The 22,186-nt window shown below is 46.2% G+C and overlaps 2 protein-coding genes across 2 annotated transcripts; both read right to left on the bottom strand.

Annotated features, from left to right (window-relative positions):
- Positions 1-3: 3 nt before the first annotated feature.
- Positions 4-5,884, bottom strand: LOC309651350 (claudin-22-like). Its single transcript, XM_082444015.1, is given in 3 exon segments — positions 4-338; positions 3,853-4,345; positions 4,348-5,884. Coding segments are annotated over 2 exon segments (657 nt in total). The 5' UTR covers positions 4,547-5,884; the 3' UTR covers positions 4-338; positions 3,853-3,887.
- A 95-nt stretch (positions 5,885-5,979) lies between these two features.
- Positions 5,980-6,867, bottom strand: CLDN24 (claudin 24). Its single transcript, XM_082444014.1, has one exon. The coding sequence runs from the start codon at positions 6,772-6,774 to the stop codon at positions 6,112-6,114; it is 663 nt and encodes a 220-aa protein (XP_082300140.1). The 5' UTR covers positions 6,775-6,867; the 3' UTR covers positions 5,980-6,111.
- Between the last annotated feature and the right edge of the window lie 15,319 nt (positions 6,868-22,186).

The raw sequence follows: 22,186 nt of genomic DNA, 5'->3' as shown, positions 1-22,186 counted from the left end.
ACGTGTATCGCCAATGGGCTTTATTTGGTAAAAATGGAATAGAGGCGGGACCCAGCGTGTATCCTATTGAACCGACTGTTGAGAAATAACTCAGTTTAGCAGCAGGCGGTTTTCGCTTTTCCTTTGTTTTCCCATGAGCAACTATGAAGCTGGCAGTGGCGCCAGGTGATGCTTGGTGCTAGAGGGCAGCTCGTTCAGCGTGAGGTTGAACTTGAGCATGAGCTTCAGTGCAGAGTCCCGGGTCCACCTGAAACAGGTGCTGCGTTCATTTCCGTCACCTCTGTCGGAACACTTTGTTTCCTTAAAACAACTGCCTTTCTTGGTCCTTTTCTATTTGTCTAAAGAAAACAAAAACAAAACGCTGAGTGCAGGAAGGCAAGAATGCGAAGGAGCAGTGCTCCCAGCACACTACAGATCCCGTGATGTAGGACTTTAAGGGTAGGGAGATGAAAGGAGAAAGCCAGTTCGCCTCAAATACACTAAAATCAGCACGTCAGTGGGCAGCTGCTGCTCCTCGCTCAACCCGATTGTGCGTCGGTGTTCAGACGTGAGTGTCTGGCTTGCACCAGTCATGCTTCGTCCTAGGTGTGAGGATGGTACCAAGTGGGGGAAGGTAGGGGCCCAGGGTGCTGAGCACAGACAGTGCTGGTACTGTGGAGGGGAACACATGAGCATCACTTGCTGAAACCAGGAACAGAGCAAAGGGTATCTCGATTGAATCAAGGTTGCCAAAAATTTTTTAAATACTTCAGTAAACAGGTTTCTAACATTTACTAGAAATTACTTTGCAGCTGTCATTTTTAGGGAATCCTATCTATAACTTGTGGTAAGGAGTTGGGAGGCAAAGAGAAGAGAGTGCCTGGGGAGATTATTAATTTGAAGTAAAAGCTGAGTCATTTGTAAAAAATAAAAAAAAAAAATATATATATATATATATATAATATATATATATATATATATATATATATATTCCAGGCAAACAAGATGGAAACTGACCAAAGTTTCCTCCAGTGGAGAATTTTAGCTTACCCGACCCAAGCACTTCTTAAAAGAAACAAATCCCCAGGTTAGCTCTGCCAGCATAAAAGGCTTTTAAAAGAAATAGTTTTATGCAAGTTAAATCATACATATTACTCGGTCTGTAATACTGGAAGAGGCAATGTTTGGTGAGCCATCTTATGTAACAAGTGAAATCAATTTTTTTTTTAAGAGATGAAAAAATCATCTTAAAGGAATGGGCCCCTTAAAAAAAAGAAACACAAGTTCTGTTCCTAAGCTAGAATCCTCATTGGTAAGAATATTTATTTGAAAGTAATTACACATGTTTTGGAAGGTTCATTTTATCAGAATCAAAATTCAGATCAAGCCATTTCTGAGCCTAGAACTGTAATGACTTTTTCCCAAGTGTCCCACCGTTTATATACAGAAGTCTTTGAAGGAATAACTGGACGTGACACTACTTTGAACAAAAACCAGCCTCGTGAATTGACTGAGTACAGTCCTTGCAGGCGGCCCAGTTCATCCTGTTAGGTGACCGAGGAGAACTGGAGGAAGAGCACCGTTCATCCTTGTCGAGGTCAAATGTGAAAAACAGAAGTTTATTTAATGTAGAGTTAAATGAAGGTCAGCTGTTTGCAGCTTCTTAGTTTGACCATGAAAATGTTTATAGGATTATGTGTGGTTGTACCGTACGATTTTATTTTCTTCATTTATTTATTTACGGTCTTATTTATGTTCTGTTTAATATATAGTTCGGTTCTGGCCATCTTAAATGTTTGACACAGAAGAGGCTATATTGGAATATTTACAGCTTTATAAATTCCATCAGATTAGCTGTTAACTTTTTGTACGACAAAGAGTTTCAGACAAGCATAAAAGAATAAAATCTGTCTCAGGCTGGTAGTTAGCAGTTGTGACCAAGATGCTTTTGGTTTTATTTTACAGCATTTGCTCATTTCTAACATGAGAGACAAACTTAATATAATCCTTTTTCACTCTTTAAAAATCAGCAATAGTGTTATGTATTTATAGGCAGCTTTTAACAATCCTGTCATATTTGTACTAACCCAAATGATTCACAGTGACAAAACATTTTAATAACTTGCTCACAAAACCATATGGACAACATGAATTTTAATATTATAAGTACTATTTTTTAAAGGTAGAATTTATTCTTCACAGGGTAAAAAGAATGTAATATTTAGTTCTCAAGTTTGAATTATCAGTATGTTATTACAATTTTGTATATCAGAATCTAAGTGTTACAGGTACAAAAAGAATATTGCTAGCCAAATGAACAAAGTTTAGCTGAATCTCTGTAGCATGCAAATCAAATAAATTTAAAATCTTTTTTTTGCTATTACTTTATATTGTATTAAATATCAAAAGCTCAGGACTGAACTAAATATTTAATCAGGTTAAATTCTGAATATGTTTCTGTTTTAATTTGTCTTGTTTGTAAAAGTATGCAAATACATCACATAGATTAACTCTGGTTTCTGCACTTTTCATGTGTTTGTGGGTGGAAAAAAATTCAGTGTTTTTTTTTTTTAAACAAAGATACATATTACCTAATACTTTATTTCAGTGTCATTTATTGTTCAGTGAATTTCTCTGGCGCAAACACAAACGTTTACTTGAACTATATACCAAACAAGTATAAACTCTTTCATGAAGAATTCCCCAAGTTTGGGGGCTTCCCTGGTGGCGCAGTGGTTAAGAATCCACCTGCCAATGCAGGGGACACGGGTTCGAGCCCTGGTCCAGGAAGATCCCACATGCCACGGAGCAACTAAGCCTGTGCGCCACAACTACTGAGCCTGCACTCTAGAGCCCATGAGCCACAACTACTGAGCCCCTGTGCCACAACTACTGAGCCCCTGTGCCACAACTACTGAAGCCCACACACCTAGAGCCCATGCTCCGCAACAAGAGAAGCCACCGCATTGAGAAGCCCGTGCACCACAACGAAGAGTAGCCCCTGCTCGCCGCAACTAGAGAAAGCCCACGCATAGCAACGAAGACCCAATGCAGCCAAAAACCAATAAAATAAAATAATAAAATAAATGAATTTAAAAAAAAAAAGAATTCCCCAAGCCAGCAGCTTGCTGTGAATAGTTCTTGGTTGGACCATATATATTGCTGATTTTTTTTTAAAAAAGGGGATGGGGAGATCTGCCCACACCCCCCAGTCCCAACCTGCAGTGCCCCTGTGGCTGCACCATCTACCGCAGAGCACAGGACACAGAAGCAAAAGCATGTTGGTGCGGTAGATTTTACATGAATCTTTAAAACACAAGACTGCCCTCCTCTGCTTCTGACACAGTAAAGAAGACATGAATGAATGGAAAAGTCTCCGTAGAGGCACTGAAGTCTCCAATTAAAAAACAGATGATGTGTCCCCCATATGCACCTCTCAAGCTTTCAGAGAGCCACCAATTTTTTTAATATAATCAGATGTCATACCTTTTAAAAAAATAAGCAGCCAGACTTTGGTTTCAGTATAATAGGTGATCTTAAACACTTGAAAGAAGTCAATGATCAGCAGTAACATTTCCAATTGCCAAATGATTCGTCTCTATTAAATAACACCTTCAAAAGATGTGTAGGTACTAATACAATGTTTTATTTACCGGTTCTGTGCAATCACTGAATCTATTTTAAAATTGAGAAAACTCATCCCCAGTAATGAATATGATTACGGTTAAGTCTTGATTGGTTTTGGTCTCAGAGTAGAAGATAAAAGTGGTTTACCATCTTAGGAAGAAATGACAGTTTCAGAAGCGACGGGAAAATGCATTTCAGAAAATCAAAAGCATAGTGAACGGGTTACTGTGTAACAGGAAATCCTACCAAATCATCTGAGGGCACCGCTGATCCCTTCTGGCTTAGAGTTTCAGGTGAGTGGTTTTCATCTCCAGGTGTAGACGGTGAGGTGATGTTTCTGCCACTGCATATTGACCGGAAGCCAGGGGAACCTGGGTCCCACAGGTGGCCCAGTTTAGCAGACACCCTCCGAGCAGGAGAGAAAATCCAGCAAACCAGCCGATAAAGAGGGCCTCCCCAAACTCCCACCTGGGCACAATCTCGGGGATGGTCTCATCCCAGAACTCCTGGACTGTCCTGTGGGCGACCCAAGAGACAGGAACAAGGGCTGTGACGCCTGCTGCCCAGAACAGAATTCCTCCCAGGATTAACAGCCGCTTCTTGACATCCTGCTGTCGCTCTCCAATTCTCAAGCAGTCCAGGCCAAACCCCGACACCAGCAGGCCCAGGAATCCCAGGCCGTTTGAGAGGAACATTAAAATCCTGGAGATCCTGAGCTCAGCGGGCAAAGCCAGGAAAGAAAGTCCTTGCATTGCATCCCCACTTCCTCTTGGGTGACGCAGGTCTGCCAGAGTCCCATGGTCAAGTTTTCCATTTCATTTAAGTCCAGGTTGAGATTTTTCCATTGTGGCAGGTAGTTTGTAAGACAAGATAAAACCCATCCCAGCAAAGATAGTGAAATTCCCGCTAATTGTGCCACAGCTCTAAAAATTAAAGCCATTATAAAATCCTGTGACCTTAGCCAGACCAACCCCTGCCTTTCAGTGGCTGTGAAAAGAAGTGTGACACTTGTGTTATCACTTGCGGAGTTCAGAACTATTTTTTCATTGTGTATATAGGAGGATTCTTGCCGGAGTTGCTATCGTGCAATTCTATGTTGAATAGTTTTCAGAAAAGGATAGGGAAATAATTCTGCAAACCAGTAATGACAAGGTGTGGCCAAGGTCACGTTCACGTCCTATGGGCTGCACTTTGTAGTAGGCAGTTTGTCCCTGAAATAACATTAAGTAGTAATAATCCTCTCGTTGTTAAAGTATAAATGGCTTTCACGTTGTTCCCGACCTTTCTGACAAGTCAAAGAATTACGAAGTCTCCGTGCGAGATGTTTAATTGACAATTTGGTTCAACTCCTGCTACTTTATATCTTACTAATTGCACCTATCAGACTTTCAACTGTTAAGAGGTCTCATTTCAATACGCATACTGTGGTTATAACTGAGTGTTATCATTTTTAAAAACAGGTTCAAGAAAAGTAGTTCTTAACCAAATAAATCAATCTCAGCAATCTCTTCTGTAGACCTTAAATCAGGCTTTTCTTTTTTTTTTAAATCTCTTAGGCTACATATACCCAATAACATATGAAACGATTCTGAACTAAATATCAAGTCTGTTTACTTCCACGCCTTCCTGACAGCTTCACACACAGGGACATAAATACTTGCTATTTTTTGTTTCTTTGCTTAAATATGCTTTCTATGCCGTGGAAAAGTTAAGCAGTAGGACTGCGTAGGTTAGAATCAACGTCTCTGTTGGTTCATCCCCACGCATGTAACTTTTAATTGAACAAAGGAAAATTTTTATTAGGGCAAATGAGCTGGATATTAAGCAAAATGTTTTTGGAATTGTTTATCTTTTTAAAGTACGAAGCTTTTGAGGGAAGGGACGAGAAGAGTTTGGCCAGTATTTTAAATCTGAGAGTATCACAATGTACTGAAAACCTTCAGCCTCATAAAGTCCTGCCACACAGGGTTCTTAGCAATTTCCTAAACAAACCACCTCTGTTCAAGAAAGACCAAGTCATTGTTGTGGAAATAGCACTTTGGATAGGCTTAGCATGTGGTTTTGCTAGTGCAGAATGCTTAAAGGATTTCAGATTGTTAGGTTTTTTTCTTTAGGAGACAGGAACTAATTATCAATTTCAGCTACCAACAAAACCAAAAAAACATTTCTAATATCAAATGAACACAGTAAAGCTTAATAGTACTCTCTTGGACAACCGCCACCAAATGTTGATTTAAATAACCAGATGAATGAAATTTTGTTTTGTTCATACCTAATGTAATGCTTACCACAATCATTTTCTTTTAGATATAAGATTTGCCTCTTTCTTACTTCTCCAGGTTTTGGGGGGATGGGGTATCTAGGATAGAAAAGTCATTATTTAATGTATTTAATGAGAAAATGTGAGCATCACAAATATAGTTACATAACAAAGAACCCTTTATCATGTAGACCCTCCATCACAGTTGATAGAGGGACATACACCTCTCTGGTCTCATCACAGTCTTACACTGAAGGATTGGCAGTTCCATTTTCCAGGTATGAACACTGAGTTTGCATTTCTGCCACTGCATAGTGGCCAGAAGCCAGGGGAACCTGGGTCCCGCAGGCGGCCCAGTTTAGCAGACACCCTCCGAGCAGGAGAGAAAATCCAGCAAACCAGCCGATAAAGAGGGCCTCCCCAAACTCCCACCTGGGCACAATCTCGGGGATGGTCTCATCCCAGAACTCCTGGACTGTCCTGTGGGCGACCCAAGAGACAGGAGCAAGGGCTGTGACTCCTGCTGTCCAGAACAGAACTCCTCCCAGGATTAACAGCCGCTTCTTCACATCCTGCTGTCGCTCTCCAATTCTCAAGCAGTCCAGGCCAAACCCCGAGACCAGCAGGCCCAGGAATCCCAGGCCGTTTGAGAGGAACATTAAAATCCTGGAGATCCTGAGCTCAGCAGGCAAAGCCAGGAAAGAATCAAAGTCCTTGCATTGCATCCCCACTTCCTCTTGGGTGACGCAGGTCTGCCAGAGTCCCACGGTCCAGTTTTCCATTTCATTTAAGTCCAGGTTGAGGTTTTTCCAATGTGGCAAATAAGTTGTAATAATGGATAAAACCCATCCCAGCAGAGATAGCAGAATTCCAACGAATTGCATTGCTACTCTAAAGACTAAAGCCATCGCAACAGATCTTAGGACCCTTGCCACCTCTATAGGCGCTGCTGTCCTGTGGTGGACAGTAGTGTGGCAATCTTGGTTCGATGCTGCCTGGGGAATATAAGCTTTGGTCGTTAACCCTTTGGGCACTCTGAAATGCGTTTTTGTTCTTCTTGAATATAATGTTTCATGTAAAGGACGAAGGACTCTGTTAAAACTATGAGTTAGGCTTTCTGATAAGGATTTGATCTGTTACCTTCCAATTTGCTTGGTAAAATTATATCCCCAATGCTTGATGATTATAAGTCTAAAGATGAACAAAGAGGGCTCTATGACCCCTCACCCTAAAATACAACAGAAATCTTTGTGCTTCAATATGGATTAATTAGATTTTAAGTGGTGATAAAAGGCCAGCTCTTTCTACAACAGGACCTCATTGTAATAGTTGAATCTGAGATTTCAGAGATGCAAAACAAGACCTTGTAAAGAAAGGTAGACTGTTTCCCTATAATCTTTATTATTCTCAGGCTTCCTTAACCTACACAAGAACCTGGCCCAGGTTCTTGAGTGTCACAGGGACTCAGTTGGGACTTGGCAGAAGACTTTCCCTCAGATTCCTTTGCAAGGTAGAGGCTGGTTCACTGGGTGAAGTAAAATGCCAAGGCTGAGGCTGTGCCCATAGGTACTGAGGGGAGAGGGGGGTATCTCAGGAAGCTCTGGATTTCATTCTGAGATTTTCTCCATCCTTGTTAAGGACTTGGGGTAAAGAGTAATTTCTTAGTGTCCAGGAGGTGTTGTTTTTTGTTTTTTGTTTTTGTTTGTTTGTTTGTTTTTGTCTAGAGCTCAGCTGTCTTCACTGTCATTTAAGCCACAAAGACAAAGCAGCACCAGGCATGACAACTCCTGCCAATTCCAAGACAAACAGCCACCATGGGGCTGACCTTCGAGGCGTCATCTTGTTTGCATTTTTTTTTTAATAAATTTATTTATTTTTGGCTGTGTTGGGTCTTCGTTGCTGTGCGGGGCTTTCTCTAGTTGCGGGGAGCAGGGGCTACTCTTCACTGTGGTGTGCAGACTTCTCATTACAGTGGCTTCCCTTGTTGTGGAGCACAGGCTCTAGGTGCACGGGCTTCAGTAATTGTGTCTCACAGGCTCAGCAGTTTTGGCTCATGGGCTCTAGAGCGCAGGCTCAGTAGTTGTGGCGCACGGGCGTAGTTGCTCTGCGGCATGTGGGATCCTCCCAGACCAGGGCTTGAACCCGTGTCCCCTGCATTGTCAGGCGGAGTCTTAACCACTGCGCCACCAGGGAAGCCCTTTGTTTGTGTTTCTGATTGAAGCCACACCTGAGTGCATGCTTCTGCAGAACAGGACCCTCTCTGCAGGGCCTCACAGGCCAGGAGGAGAGACCACGCCCCCCATTCCCAGGGCTGCTCCTGCCCATGGGGCCACCGGGCTCCTGTGGCCACAGCCAGAGGCAGGACCTGATGCGCCCGCCTGGAGCAGGAAGGACATGCAGGTTCCTAAAATGGAGCCACTGCCCTGGAAGATTCTAATCTGTGAACCAGCGGCCCATCACATTTCTAGTCCAGGATTGGAGAAGGTCCTTTACGATGTCTCTCCACAGAGGATCAGAGAGACAGCACCCCAATCCCGACACACCAAAGTGAGCACAGGAGTCGGGTTAGATGTCCCTTCTTCAGCATTTTCCAGCATCATACTTGAAACAAGAAGATGAATTCTTTCTCAACTTCGACAAATGTTCAGAATCCCTTAGGATTGTTGGCTGTCCTCAGTGTACTGAAATAAGCTGCTCCAGTTTGCACAAAGGCACAAAGGTCCAGAAAGGGCTAGAGACTTGCCTGGGGCCTCGTCCCAGGAGGCGGGATATTGGTGACCTAGAACTTTCCTTCCAGGGGGCAGTCAAGTTAATGAAGCTCTCAAGAGCAATCATTAACAATTATGGAGAGACGGTTCTTCATATCACATTGAAACTTAACAAAAGGTGGAATGGGACAGGCTGCCCTGTGAGGCCGGGCGCTCTCCATCTCCAAGGCGTTAACAAGGTGATTCTCACCTGGGCCACAGGGAGGAAATTCCTCTGCGGTGGGGAATGGACCCGGATAACCTCCAGCTCATTTATTCTTGCAGCATGTAAAACAAACAAATGAACAACCAAACAAACAAGTAAATAAAGTATTTGAGGACCTCCTCCGGGCCAGGCAGTAAGTGCTGAAGACACTACCAAGACCAGTCCGGATACAGGCGCTGCCCCTGCCTCTGGGGGCTCATGTTCCAGTGGGAGAGGCCATCGGGAAATAAGTAAATCCGATCATTCAAAGAAATAAAAAGAGTGGGGTGTGAGGATTGCAGGCAGAGGAAACCCTAGTGCAGCCGCCCGGAGACTGAAAGCACAAAGGCCACCCTCCCCTGACCTGGGGCTCCAGTCTCCACGTCTCAGTTCGTGGATTAGCCGCTTAGACCACGGTTTCCAGAGGGGGATGGGAGTGAAATTCAGCCAGGAAACAAATATTACCAGCACGTCGTTCAGCACGTGGAGGACTGCATGCTCTCTGTCTCAGGAACGTTACTCTTAAAAAACAAAAAGCAAAGACAAACAAAAAAAAAAACCCACACAACTCGTAAACAGAACGCGAGAGGTCAGCAGATTATGTACTTTCTTAACAAACGGAAGGTGAGAGTGATCAACCATCCCAGTTTGCCCAAAGCCACGCATCGTGGGAAACCTCTCCTTCCAGGGCAAGGGTTGAAAAATGTCCCCAAATGAACCATCCCAAAGTGTAGTTGCTCAGACCAACAAGCATGTATGTGTATTTTGCTCAGGAATCTGCAGTCAGTGGGGACAGTTTGTCTCTGCCCCTAGCAGTGTCAGCTGAGGCTGAGTCACCTTTTATGACCGAGGTTCCGAAGTCACAGACCATCACTTCATAGACGAGGCAGATCAGGGAGAGGGAAAAATAACACCAAGGTTCTGGAAGAGCTTGTGAGACTGGAAGTACTTTTGTGGCCATTTTTGGAAGACAGATCTATCATGAAAAGTAAACCAGATGGACCTGTTAACGAACCATTGAGCAAATCTAGATTCCAGGAGATGCATGGCAAGCACTGTATAGAAAAGCCAGCCTTTCTTTCTCTCCTTGGCTTTTTGCTTTCATGCTCAAGATTAAGTTTGTGGTCACAACCAAAATACCTGGGCTGTGAAGACCTTGACACGTTTTACACAAACTCTTGCCTCTGCCACCCTGTGCCAGTTCACACGCGGTCGTCCTGCCCTCTCTGCTGGCCCAGGGCTGACAGAACGAGGGCCCAGGCTGGCTCACTGATTCAGCCTCACCTGTCTGCATCTTTGACCACATGAGAGCCAGGGGTGCAAAGATCTGTCCTCAAGCGAGGACATGTAGGATTCTCAAAAGAAGAAAAAAAATTATAAAAGAAAAAAAGATAACCTGCTGAACTAAGTTTTTAATGTTTCGTCAGATCATAATAAATAGGTAGCAATGATCAAGTGCCTTCTACTTACCAGGCACTGTTCTGAGTGCCCAGGCTACCAATGTGAATCACTGAATGTGGCGTTAGGAAGAGATGTGCCATAACCCGCCATTATATAGTATTCTTACCATAGAGATACACTGATGTAAATAACCTCAAGAGCGTGGATAATAATGAGGAATAAAATAATCAGGAAGTGATGTTCTGAGTATTAATACTTTGTTTTTAATATAACTTAATTTTAAGTTTATATCATATAATTCAATTTTAATGATAGCTATGATTAACAGCCAACTCCCCAAATTCCTGAAAAATTAACCCTCAGCTCTGAGTCAGCATGAGACAGCTCCAGCTTATCACTGGGACTAGCCCAGACTTTACAAATCAGGGTCTCTCCAAGGAGCTGGGGGGAAGGATTCTGCAGGTTAACAAGCTCCTGCAGGAATTCACAAACACGCTGAAGATTACCACGGGAGAACCAGACCCCTTGACACTGCTGCCAGCTCAAGTCTGAGACCCATCAGAATCCTGGGCTGACCCCACTCCCACCGCTGAAGCTCAGCCTCAGGGCTGCGGAGAAGGCGGAAGCACGGCTGGTCTGGTCTGGGTTTTGCCAGCGCTTTCTATTCCTCTTGATTTTTGCTGTTTTACTCCAAGTGACTTCTCTCAGATATAGATGTGGTCCCTTATGCCTTTCTGTTCCCTGAAACACCACCAGCTCTATGACTCTGAGGCCTCTAGACATTTAAGACATTAGTGGTTAAAATTTTAAAAAATAATGTTTTAAAATTCAGAACACTTATCAATTACTTGGATTGATTTGATTTATAATTGCCAGGCAGTGTATTGAATGGCCCTTGAAACTTCCATCAAAGGGTTTTGGGGAGAAAGAAAAAGAAAGCTCCCATCCTTGCCTACTGGAGTAAAAAAAAAAAAAAAAAAAAACCCACTTTGGTGGACATCACAAGACTGTAAGGAAACATCTATCAACAAGTATAAACTAATATGCTCTGCAATTTTAGCATGCATGCCCGGGTCTTCACACTTGCAGCCAGTGGCTTCTTGCGTCAGAAGATCTTGGGGGGGTCAGCACCAGAAAGTTATTCCCACTGGCCTGACACGTTTTGCTCAGGACATTCTGGGGGTGAACGAACTGAGAGCAGGTGGCAGGAGGGGGGTCAGCCCAGCAGAGCAGCTAGGGGATGGATCTGGGAGGATTATGTGGACCCTTCCCTGGGGGCTGCCCTCCAGGTCCCAATGCAGAGGGAGCTGTCCGAATGTCCACACCAGGATGCATCGCCCACACGTAAGCACTGGTGTGTGAGGGGCTGCAGGTGCCCTCTTTCAGTTTCAGGTGATGGCATTTAAAAGAAGAAGTAGGGAAACCTTGGAGGAACAAGTGGATTCCCAGCACCAGGTCTGAAAGCCCTTTTCAGCTTTCAGCTTGGGTGTGTGTGGGTGGAGTGTTTCTGAAAGCCTAGTTATCTGATGTTTCTGTCCTCTTAGGCCCCAGCTGAGATTTTATTCCAAGCCTGAAAAGGACTAATACTTAAAAGATAATGTAAGATCTGAGTTCTGAAGAATGAAGGGGACATTCTGTCATGCAGTGACCGATGGGACTGACGGACACTTTAATATTAAAGTATAATATTATATACTTATAATATTTTATAAATATTATATACTTTATAAAGTTTAATATTAATATTAAAGTATGATATTAATAACCAGTGTTTACTGAGCACTTACTGCTTGCTGGGCGTTCAGAGAAGGGCTTTGTCTGTGTTATCTTGCTTATCCTCGCAAGAACCCTGTGATTAGGCACCATTATTACCTCCATTTAATAGATAAGGAATCTGGGGTTTAAACAAGCCAACTAGCTTGCCCTACGTAGAGGAAGATTTCAGCCCAAATCAAACACTGAAGTCCAGGTCGTAATCATTTTATGCTGTGAAAAGCGACCTTTGGCCGTTGTCACGATCGACTCTCCGTTTTGTCTAGAAGTGTTACCTGCTCACCCTCGGCATCCACTTAGCACAGTGTCGCCCCCTTGGACCAGAGTCCGGCGCTGAGTGCATCCGACAGCAGGGGAGCTGAACCACGGAAGCTGGGGCTGGCTTCGTGGCTGTAAAGTTAGAAACTATATCAGCAAAGGGCCTTTACAGGGAGGAATGTGGGAACTGTCCTAGCCAGGGACTCTGTCCCCACCCACTTTGCAAATAGAAATGAAAAGCCCTCTATCTCAGGATTAACTAGGTTCTTTTCTTTGTAAGTCCCTCCTAAGTATTAATCAAGGCTCGAAATGCTCGTGGCTGAGTTGATTTCCATTTAACAGATGGGAAAAGCATCGCAAATCAGCGACAGCTTTGGCACCTCGTCTTGAGGAAGTGAGTGGCAAGAGAGTCCTGGAGTCCGGGCTCAGCCCACACCTCAGACACCACAGCAGCTCCATTTCATAGGAAGCTGAGGCCTGAAGAAACAACACACCTGGTCAGGACCAGTGTCAAGACGAAGACCTGGCCTCTAGACTCGTAGTCCGGGGATCTTTCTGAAACCCTCCCCCACTGCCGGGCTCTGGCAGGAACCCACAGCCCTCTCTGGGGCCCTGGCCATCAGGGTATTTGCCCTTTCTCCGGGAGAGAGACCAAATTCCATGCAAACAATAACCGTGCACCTGCCACGCACTGGAAAGTCCTAGGAGCTGGGGGAGGGCCAGAAACCAGGAGGGTGGCATGCCTCCAGGTCGGGGGGACCGGGCAAAGGCAGGGCCATGTGTGGTGCCCAGTCTGGGACCACAGTAGTCCCTCTCCCCAGGTCCCGGCTGGAGGGAGGATGAGGTGGGCAGTGGGGTGACAGGAAGTGACACTGGATAGGCTGGGGTCGCAATCATTCGGCTATTCCACGAATGTTTATTGAGCAGCTACTACGTGTGAGGCCCTGTGCCAGGCCTTGGGGTTAAGAAGGCGATGAAGAAATGCACAGTCCTCGTCGGCCATCCGTCAGGTATGGAGACAGACAATACAAGAGTGAAAAGGAGAAACCAAATGATGGAGAAGCTGGTGAGGTTCATGATGGGTGGGCTCCGGCTCTCTGAGAAAGTAACACGTGAGCCAAGAACTAACCAGTGAGAAAGTCAACCGAACGAAGGCCTGGGTGAACCATTCCAGGCCGAGGGAACGAGAGCGTGAAGCCCAATGGGAACACGCTTGGCTTGGCTGAGGAACCAAGCAAAGGGCGCGGTGGCAGGAGACCTGTGGCGAGGTGAGGCGGGGCCGGGGCGGGGCCAGGGCGGGGGCGGGAGCCTAGCGCAGGCCCGTCGGAAGGTGAGGATGAGGCGGGGCTCCCGCGGTGGAGGCGATCGGCTCGGCCTGGGGAGGGACCAGCGGGGAGGCAGGAATTCAGGTGCATCCCCTGGAGAGGGCGCGGGCGGGACCTGCTGGTGACTGGCAGGTGGCGGGGGGATGAGGGGTCGGCGGTGCCACTGCGGATCGCGGCTTGAGCCTCTGGGTGGCTGGTGACAACGTGTCCTGCAATGGGACAGACCCAAGGAGACGGCGCGGGAGAGAAGAATTAAGAGTCCTTTGGGGTCTTTTCATATCCGAGATCCTATTAGTCATCCGCATAGCGGTGCCGAGTAGGTGGCTGGATAAACGCGTCCGGTGCTCAGCGATCCGAGCTGGAGACCTATATTGGGAGTCACGGGCCTTCAGAAGCCATTTAAAGGTCTGGACCCGACGACCCACCTGAGCAGCCGGCTGTGCCCCAGGGCCTTCAGAGCCGGCCTGGAGCGCTGGACGACGGCCACTCCAACCCAGAGCCACGCAGGCGCTACCCAGCCCGGAGGGGCCGAGTCTGGGGAGGCGAGAGGGTCCAGGGGTGGGGAGTGCACCTTGGGCCTCCCCATCACAGCGCACCTGCCGCTGCCAGGTACCCGGCTCCCCGAAAACACAAGGCTCTTTGTTCTCTCAACAGCGTGTTTCAGGTTTCCCCAGAGCAGCGTGCTAAGCGGTCTGAAGGAGATTTCTCTCCTAAATCCCCTTGCAAAGGAAATCCTTGTGTCCCAGTGATATTTTTGGTCTTGACCTCTCTTTCATAAACTCTTTGTTATCTGTTAACACACCTGTTCCTGCTCAGAAGCTGTAGCAGCCGACTTCCCTGGCTCCAAGGGAGGAGGTGGTAGCAACCCCTGGACCCTGTGGTGGGCAGTTCCAAACGATGATGCTATTTCACCCAGGCAATATGAAGGGCTTTTGAAAATCCCCGCCTAATACTCATAAAATGGTCTTATTTCAGAATTATTGCGTGAGTTTCCTTCCCCATCCAAGAGAATGAGATTTCTCCATAAATCAAAGATTTATTTAAAGAAAATGCAAGAGCTTGGGCTCTGGAATCAGAAAGACCTGGATTCAAACCCTTAACTCCGCTACTTACATTTCTGTAATGGAGACAACTTATTGCACTTCTCTGAGCCTCAGTCTCCTGATCTGTAAAATGGTGATAATAGTAACAGTTCACCAACATTCACAAGGTGTCTGAGACAACTGGGGATAATTATGGAAACTGAAAAGCACATAGGAGGTTCTCAATAAGTGGGAGTTACTATTTTTATTTTGTATTTTGTCTTTCAAACCCATGTTCAGGGGAAGAACGGGTTTCACCGGCAGGATGGCCGAGCCAAACCCACCTGCCAAGCCTTTTCAGATGGCACAAACCCCAGTTTTAACTAAGGCAAAAATACAAAATTAAAATCTTGCAGATGTTTAGGCATCTGTGATTCCCAGTTTGAGGAACTTTGTATTTTAGAAAATTACAGTTGTAAACAGGATATCTAGGTGCCTGAGAAAGAGTAGTTGCTGTTGTCTTTACATGATATACTGAAAAAAAATTAGATTTTAATTATAAGTGGCTACAACCTATGATAGAAAATAGTAGAATCCAGGGGTTCTATTTTTACTTATTAATTTATAATTTATATCCTACCTAACCTACTTCTCTAAAGAATCTGATTCTGGCAAAGACAATTATAAACTCTGCACAGCAACACAGTTGCAAGAATTTTTCGTTTTACTGATTTATCACTTTTCCACCAGAGTACGTGCAACTTTAAAATTTTGAAGATTACATGAAAAGCTTGGTTTATGCAACCATCTTTAATATCAAATTCATACAAAGTAAACTCTTTGCTTAAGCAAAGACTAATGTGCATCCTGTCTAAATTATTAGATAAAAAGTTACTGTTAACATATTTATCGTCATTGCAATGAGAAAATGGTCATGGTTGGGAAATAATATTCGCTTTCACCAGTGCATTCTGTGTGCTATGACCTGCTTTTTTGTCTGATTTCCCTGCTGGTTGGATGTTTGGGAAAGTCTTTAAAGGCGATGGCCATATGCTATCCCTTTCTAAAAGTTTTTTCTACTCCTGGCGCATTGGGCCCTTCAGAGACTGTCTTGCTGTGGCCACTCAAAACAAGGCTTCGACCACTCAGCTTCCTCTTGCCCAGTGATGCCCACGCCCTCTCTTCTCTGCCAATCCACCCTCGGTATTGTCCTTGTTCTTAGGCCTAGCTTTCAGCACAATTCTCAGCCCTAATTTTTTTTTTTTTTTTTGGTTTTTGTATTCCTTGCAGTTGCCTCAGATTAGAATTTCTGTACCCACCCCCAATGCAAGGAACCCCAGCCCTGGTCCCCCAGTGTGTCCAGAACTTTGCAGTGGCTCATTTATGTCTGTCAAGTAAACAGAATGAAGCGTTGTTAAGGACTCGAGGACCTAAAATGGGTTGTGATACATGTGTGATATTTTGTGAAGTCTTTGTAGAGCAACATAAAAGGAAATCTGCTTCCTCACAACAAAGTTTTGATTGATAGTTTTTGTTTCTTTTTTATTTTCTGGCCTCATTCCATAAAGGGATTCTGAGGTCACTGGAACAAAGACTACAGTCCAAAATGTGTTTGGAAGAAATGATTCTAATTTTACTAAGGCTGAGAGATAACTAGAGAAGCAGCTGCCTACGAGACCCCAGAGCGCTCCCCCTGCTGCCACAGTTGTGGGTCAGAGATCCCCTCATCTCCAGGTTCTGAGATAAAGAGAACTCAAGGGCTCACTTGCCTTGGATGCCTCACAAGTTTCTGGTCCAGCCCTGGATTGCTGCAAACCATAGGCCCTGGTGGCCACTGTAAGTACCAGGGTTAATTACTTCACCCTTTCATCATCACATATGTTCATTCATTCGTTCCACAAATTGAGCCCAGCACCAGGCACTGAAGACGGGTCAAACACGTTTCCAGCTGCCACGGTCCAGTGTGATGAGTGTATGAAGGAGAAAAGGGCAGGGTGCCATGGGAGCTCAGAATGGCAGCTCCTGACCCAGAACTGGGAAAAGATGACATTGAAATGAGGACCTATCATTTCAATGTGGAGGAAGCACAGAGCAAAGATGGAGGAAGGCCTCTGGGCAGAGGAAACAGCAGGTCTGGGGGCTGGGAGGCAAGAAGCCCCACGGTGTCCCGATGGCTCTCCAGTCGGGGTCATCTTGGGCTGATCCCGAGAATCTCCACAGTGAAGACCATGCCCCAGAATGAAGCAGCCTCCCATCTGGGGCCACCCAACTAAGCGTCATCTGGGTTCAGTTGTACCTCCATCTGCAGGGACCTCCGGGCTCAGTCACCTGGAATGGCTCCAGTTTGAGTGGAAGGCTGTTGTTTGCTGGAGATGTTGGGTGCATGGGGGCCTGAACCTCCACACACATACAGGGTGGAATTTTCTCTTTCTGCAAGTGAGGAAAGGCAGAGATAGAGCCACGCTCTCAGTCCCTGCGTGGTCTCCCAGAGCACACCGCCAAGGCCGACAGAACTCCTTTTAATCCGTACTTTTTCACAAAGACCAACTTGTCACACGAACCCCAGCCATCTTCCGTGAGCGTGGGTAAGGGGTACTTTCACAAAGACCAACTTGTCACACGAACCCCAGCCATCTTCCGTGAACGTGGGTAAGGGGTACTTTCACAAAGACCAACTTGTCACACGAACCCCAGCCATCTTCCGTAAACGTGGGTAAGGGGTACTTTCACAAAGACCAACTTGTCACACGAACCCCAGCCATCTTCCGTAAACGTGGGTAAGGGGTACTTTCACAAAGACCAACTTGTCACACGAACCCCAGCTATCTTCCGTGAACGTGGGTAAGGGGTACTTTCACAAAGACCAACTTGTCACACGAACCCCAGCCATCTTCCGTAAACGTGGGTAAGGGGTACTTTCACAAAGACCAACTTGTCACACGAACCCCAGCCATCTTCCGTAAACGTGGGTAAGGGGTACTTTCACAAAGACCAACTTGTCACACGAACCCCAGCCATCTTCCGTAAATGTGGGTAAGGGGTACTTTCACAAAGACCAACTTGTCACACGAACCCCAGCCATCTTCCGTGAACGTGGGTAAGGGGTACTTTCACAAAGACCAACTTGTCACACGAACCCCAGCCATCTTCCGTAAACGTGGGTAAGGGGTACTTTCACAAAGACCAACTTGTCACACGAACCCCAGCCATCTTCCGTAAACGTGGGTAAGGGGTACTTTCACAAAGACCAACTTGTCACACGAACCCCAGCCATCTTCCGTAAACGTGGGTAAGGGGTACTTTCACAAAGACCAACTTGTCACACGAACCCCAGCCATCTTCCGTGAGCGTGGGTAAGGGGTACTTTCACAAAGACCAACTTGTCACACGAACCCCATCCATCTTCCCTAAACGTGGGTAAGGGAGATTTTGCTGATCCGGACTAATACAAAGAATTCTTGAAGTCTTCCCCCAGGGACAAAATATGCCTCACGTGTGTGATACACGCCTCCTTAGAAGTCGCTTATGTTAAAGAGAAGTGACTACCGGGCACTGGCAGGGCTGCCACCCTGGTGACCTATTTACTCTTCCCTGGGTGCAGCTGGCTGCATGTTTTTGTGCTGGAAACCCTACACAGACCTGTGGCCACCTGGCCCGACCCCAAGCTGATGGATTTCAAACCCCCAGCAATGACAGAAATAATCACTTAAAACAATCTCCCATCTATTAAGCTAGCACAATTTTTCTTTTTAAAGAATAAAGCACAATGCTGGCAGGACTTTAAGGAAATAAGCACATTCATACCCTGCTGGTGGCCCTTTATAGTGGTTCCTCTCTTTCTTGAGAAAAATTGGACAATGTGTAACAAGAGCTAAGAACGGTTTGACCCAGTAATTCCACTTTGGGGAATATGCTACAAGAAAATAACGCCGAAAAAATATACAACCTAATATGTACAAATATATACACAGCAGCTGCGGTTCAACACAGTATAAAACTGGAAACGGGCCAGACACACACAATAGGGGAAACCGCTAAGCAAATTATGCATTGACATGAAATACCCTATGGCCATTAACAACAACAAGTGCCCTGGACCATGCCAGCGTGTTCAGATCTGGATATTTAAGCCATGATAGAATGTAAAGCAGTATGCCCCTGCTGAGTGTGACTATATTTTTTAAAGTATAACTAGCCCTTGAGTTCTCTTTATCTCAGAACCTGGAGATGAGGGGCTCTCTGCCCCACAACTGTGGCAGCAGGGGGAGCGCTCTGGGGTCTCGTAGGCAGCTGCTTCTCTAGTTACCTAGTTATACTTTAAGTGTTCTACAGGGCTTCCCCGGTGGTGCAGTGGTTAAGAATCCGCCTGCCAATGCAGGGGACACGGGTTCGAGCCCTGGTCTGGGAAGATCCCACATGCCGCAGAGCAACTAAGCCCATGCGCCACAACTACTGAGCCTGCGCTCCAGAGCCTGTGAGCCACAACTACTGAGCCCGTGTGCCACAACTACTGATGCCCGTGCACCTAGAGCCCGTTCTCCACAACAAGAGAAGCCACCGCAATGAGAAGCCGGTGCACCACAATGAAGAGTAGCCCCCCGCTCGCCACAACTAGAGAAAGCCCGCGTGCAGCAACGAAGACCCAACGCAGCCAAAAATAAATAAATAAAATAAATATTTTTTTTTTAAAAAGTATCCTACAAACATTACAAAATAACCTAAAAGGAAGGAAGTTTCATTTAAATGTTCCTTGGGTCCTTTCCTTGTAGATTTGCTCAAGTTCATCATTTACGAAGGGTGTTTCGACGATCAGATGTACATGGAGCTCTTTAAAAGGAACACCACCCCAACGTGGGATCGGGGGAGCCCTGGGGCCCCGGCCGGGGACCGCAGTGTCAGGACCTCCGGCTGCTGTTTTTGATGCTGCTTCATCTCTGACTTGAACCTCGTGCTTGCACACCTGCCTCGGACAGAAGACACGCGTCTCTTTTCTCCAAGCACCGCGGGCCAGCCCAGTGCAAGGGAAGCCTCTTGTCCCATTCCTGCTTCAGGTGGTAGCCGGCAGGAATCGACAAGGAGCCCGGAGGGGTGGAATTTCTCAGTTTGATTGAGAAGCCAAGACGTCCTCCTCTCCTCTGGGACAGCTGGTCCGACCGGGCCGGCATCCACTGCGCCTGCACGTAAAGAAGTTACACACAAGGAAGCAAATGAGCAGCAACATAGTATTTAGGATCTTTAGGGTCTAGTAACTACAAAGCTTACCGGCACCAATCCTGGTGCAAACTGGGGCTTTCAGGAAACAGCCGACATCAATTCTCTCTTCTTCACTGTATTACTATTCAATTCTAATCGAAAGACTGTTGTTTAGGTAACAGCTTCATTAAGATAGAATTCATATACCATGCAATTCACCCGTTTAGAGTGTACCATTCAATGGTTTCTAATATAGTCACAGTTGTGCAACCATCACCATGATCAACTTTAAAACACCTTCGTTGCCCCAAAAAGGAACCTTATACCCTTTAGCCAGCACCTCCTAATCCCCCCGCACCATCCATGCAGAATACGAAAAGATCGTCGTTACTTGTCACCACAGAACCAAAGCATACAACCAGGCAGGGGCCGGGGGTGATGACCGCCCACCCAGGGTGCATTCCTTCCTAGCAGATCTCTCCCCGCCACCCAGCTCTGTTCAGTTAGCCACCGCTCCCCGAAGGCAGCTGTGTCCCCCAGGAATCGAGGGGAAGCCGACCAACCTCACCCCGGTCAGGCTGGACCAGGCTGGACCGAGCCTAATGCTACTCCTCTGGCTGGTCGGTTCCAGAATGGACGTGGGACCCAATGCTGCCCAACAGGAAGTGAGAAGGCAACTAGGAGCTTCTGGGAAATGTTTCCTCTGGACTAAAAGAGACCCACAGGAAGACACGGTCCCTCTTCTTCATCCGGGTGTGATTCGTGGAACCGCCCCTACCGTTTGCTTCCAGCCTGAGGAGGAAGTCAACGCTGGGGATGGCGGATGGAGAGATGGAAAGACCCCCGGGGTCCTGGGTGAATCTGTAACACGCTGAGCCAGTGACCCCAGGGCTGCCCCGACTTCCTGTTAAGAGAAAACAAATTCGCTTCTTGTTTAAGCCAGTGTGAGTCAGGGTTTTAGTTACTGGCAGTTTAACACATCCTAGCTAACATTAATGGGAAGGCCTGGTCTTAGAGTTTATAACAAGGGAAAATGCTTTGTCTACCCAGTAATAGTGATTGTATATATATATAACATATATGGGGGGGGGAAAGAGAGGTTTTGTTTCCAATCAAGAAATGTCTTAATAATTTTTACATTTTACCTTTTACTGGATAGGATTAAAATTTCAAACCATCTGGCTTAACCCCCGAGGCCTATGGAAGTAAACAGAAAACAAATGACAACAAGCAAGGGTATCAGCCATCATCCCCCGGACTTTGGCAGAGATGCAAAAGGCAGGCAGAGGGCTAGGAAAGCTTCATAGTGGAACAAAGGGAAGGCTTCCAGTGTGCCCTGATTGGAGACTCCTGGCCCCAGGAAACTGCAGGCAGGTAACTAGAAGGTGGGCATCCTTCTTCGTCGGTGAGGGGTGCATATTTGGCTTTCTCTGGTTGGTCCTAAGTCGGAAGCAGAGACAAAAATTGGAGCAGCTAGCAGTCATTAATCGAGTCCTGGGCGTTCAGGGCTGATTGCTACAGGGTTGTTGTTTGGCCTCCCAGACCAGTTGCTAGAGAGAACAGTCTGACTTACAGCTAGCAGGCGGGCTTCCTGGGCTGGCTACTGCAGACTGTGTGTCAGAGTTCTATTTGTATATGTGGTCTAGCCACCGTCCATTTGTGTATTCATGCTCAGGCCTGACATAGAAAATTATCACATTCGTATGATACTCTGGGGTAAGCAGAGGGGTCTGCTCAGGTAAGAGGCTCCAGGTCCCACCTGTCACCTCTAGGGCTGCGTGGGGTGGGGAATTGAATCTTGGCATGTCTAACCCAGGTGCAGCACCCAGGGCGTGCTACAGGACACATCTGCATAGCCTCTCTAAGCCGCAGCTTACAGTAACGTGGAGATAATAATTCTCCCTTGCAGGGTTGTTGTAGGGGTTGAGAGGAAATAATATATGTAAAGCAACTGCTGCAAACGAGGCATTAAATGATCGTATTCAACTGTACATTAGGTGTGTGGCTATACCCCCTTCCGTTTAATTCATGCTCCGATTGATCCTCAGCGTGAAAAGGATTATCCTGGAGATGATCAGCAGCTCATATGTTATGAACCTACTGGATTCATCGTACTTCACAGCTATGAGCCTAAGAATTTGCAAACTGGGACTGTGTGCTTTGTTCAGCCTGCCCAGTATTTCTTTAAAATTGAGACATTTAACATTGCAGAGAATCCACACTAAAAAAAGAAAGAAAGAAGAGAGTTCTGGCTTCTGTTGAAGATTCAGAAGTTTTTGCAGTAGCAGCGGGCCATCCTGCCCCACGGCTGCCATCGGCTGCTGCCTGGGTTCCGTGGGGACAGCTTCTCACTGCTCCCACCGCTGCCCATTGACTGATTCCAGACCCTTCCGCTG

This window comes from Balaenoptera physalus (genome assembly GCF_965194825.1).
Source record: "Balaenoptera physalus genome assembly, chromosome: 21".
NCBI lineage: Eukaryota > Metazoa > Chordata > Mammalia > Artiodactyla > Balaenopteridae > Balaenoptera > Balaenoptera physalus.
The sequence above is the reverse complement of the archived record's forward strand: the minus strand, read 5'-3'. Positions and strand labels throughout refer to the sequence as shown.

Bases quoted from the DNA above. Each gene is read 5' to 3' on its own strand.
- CLDN24 (XM_082444014.1), bottom strand. From the start codon at position 6,774: ATGGCTTTAGTCTTTAGAGTAGCAATGCAATTCGTTGGAATTCTGCTA.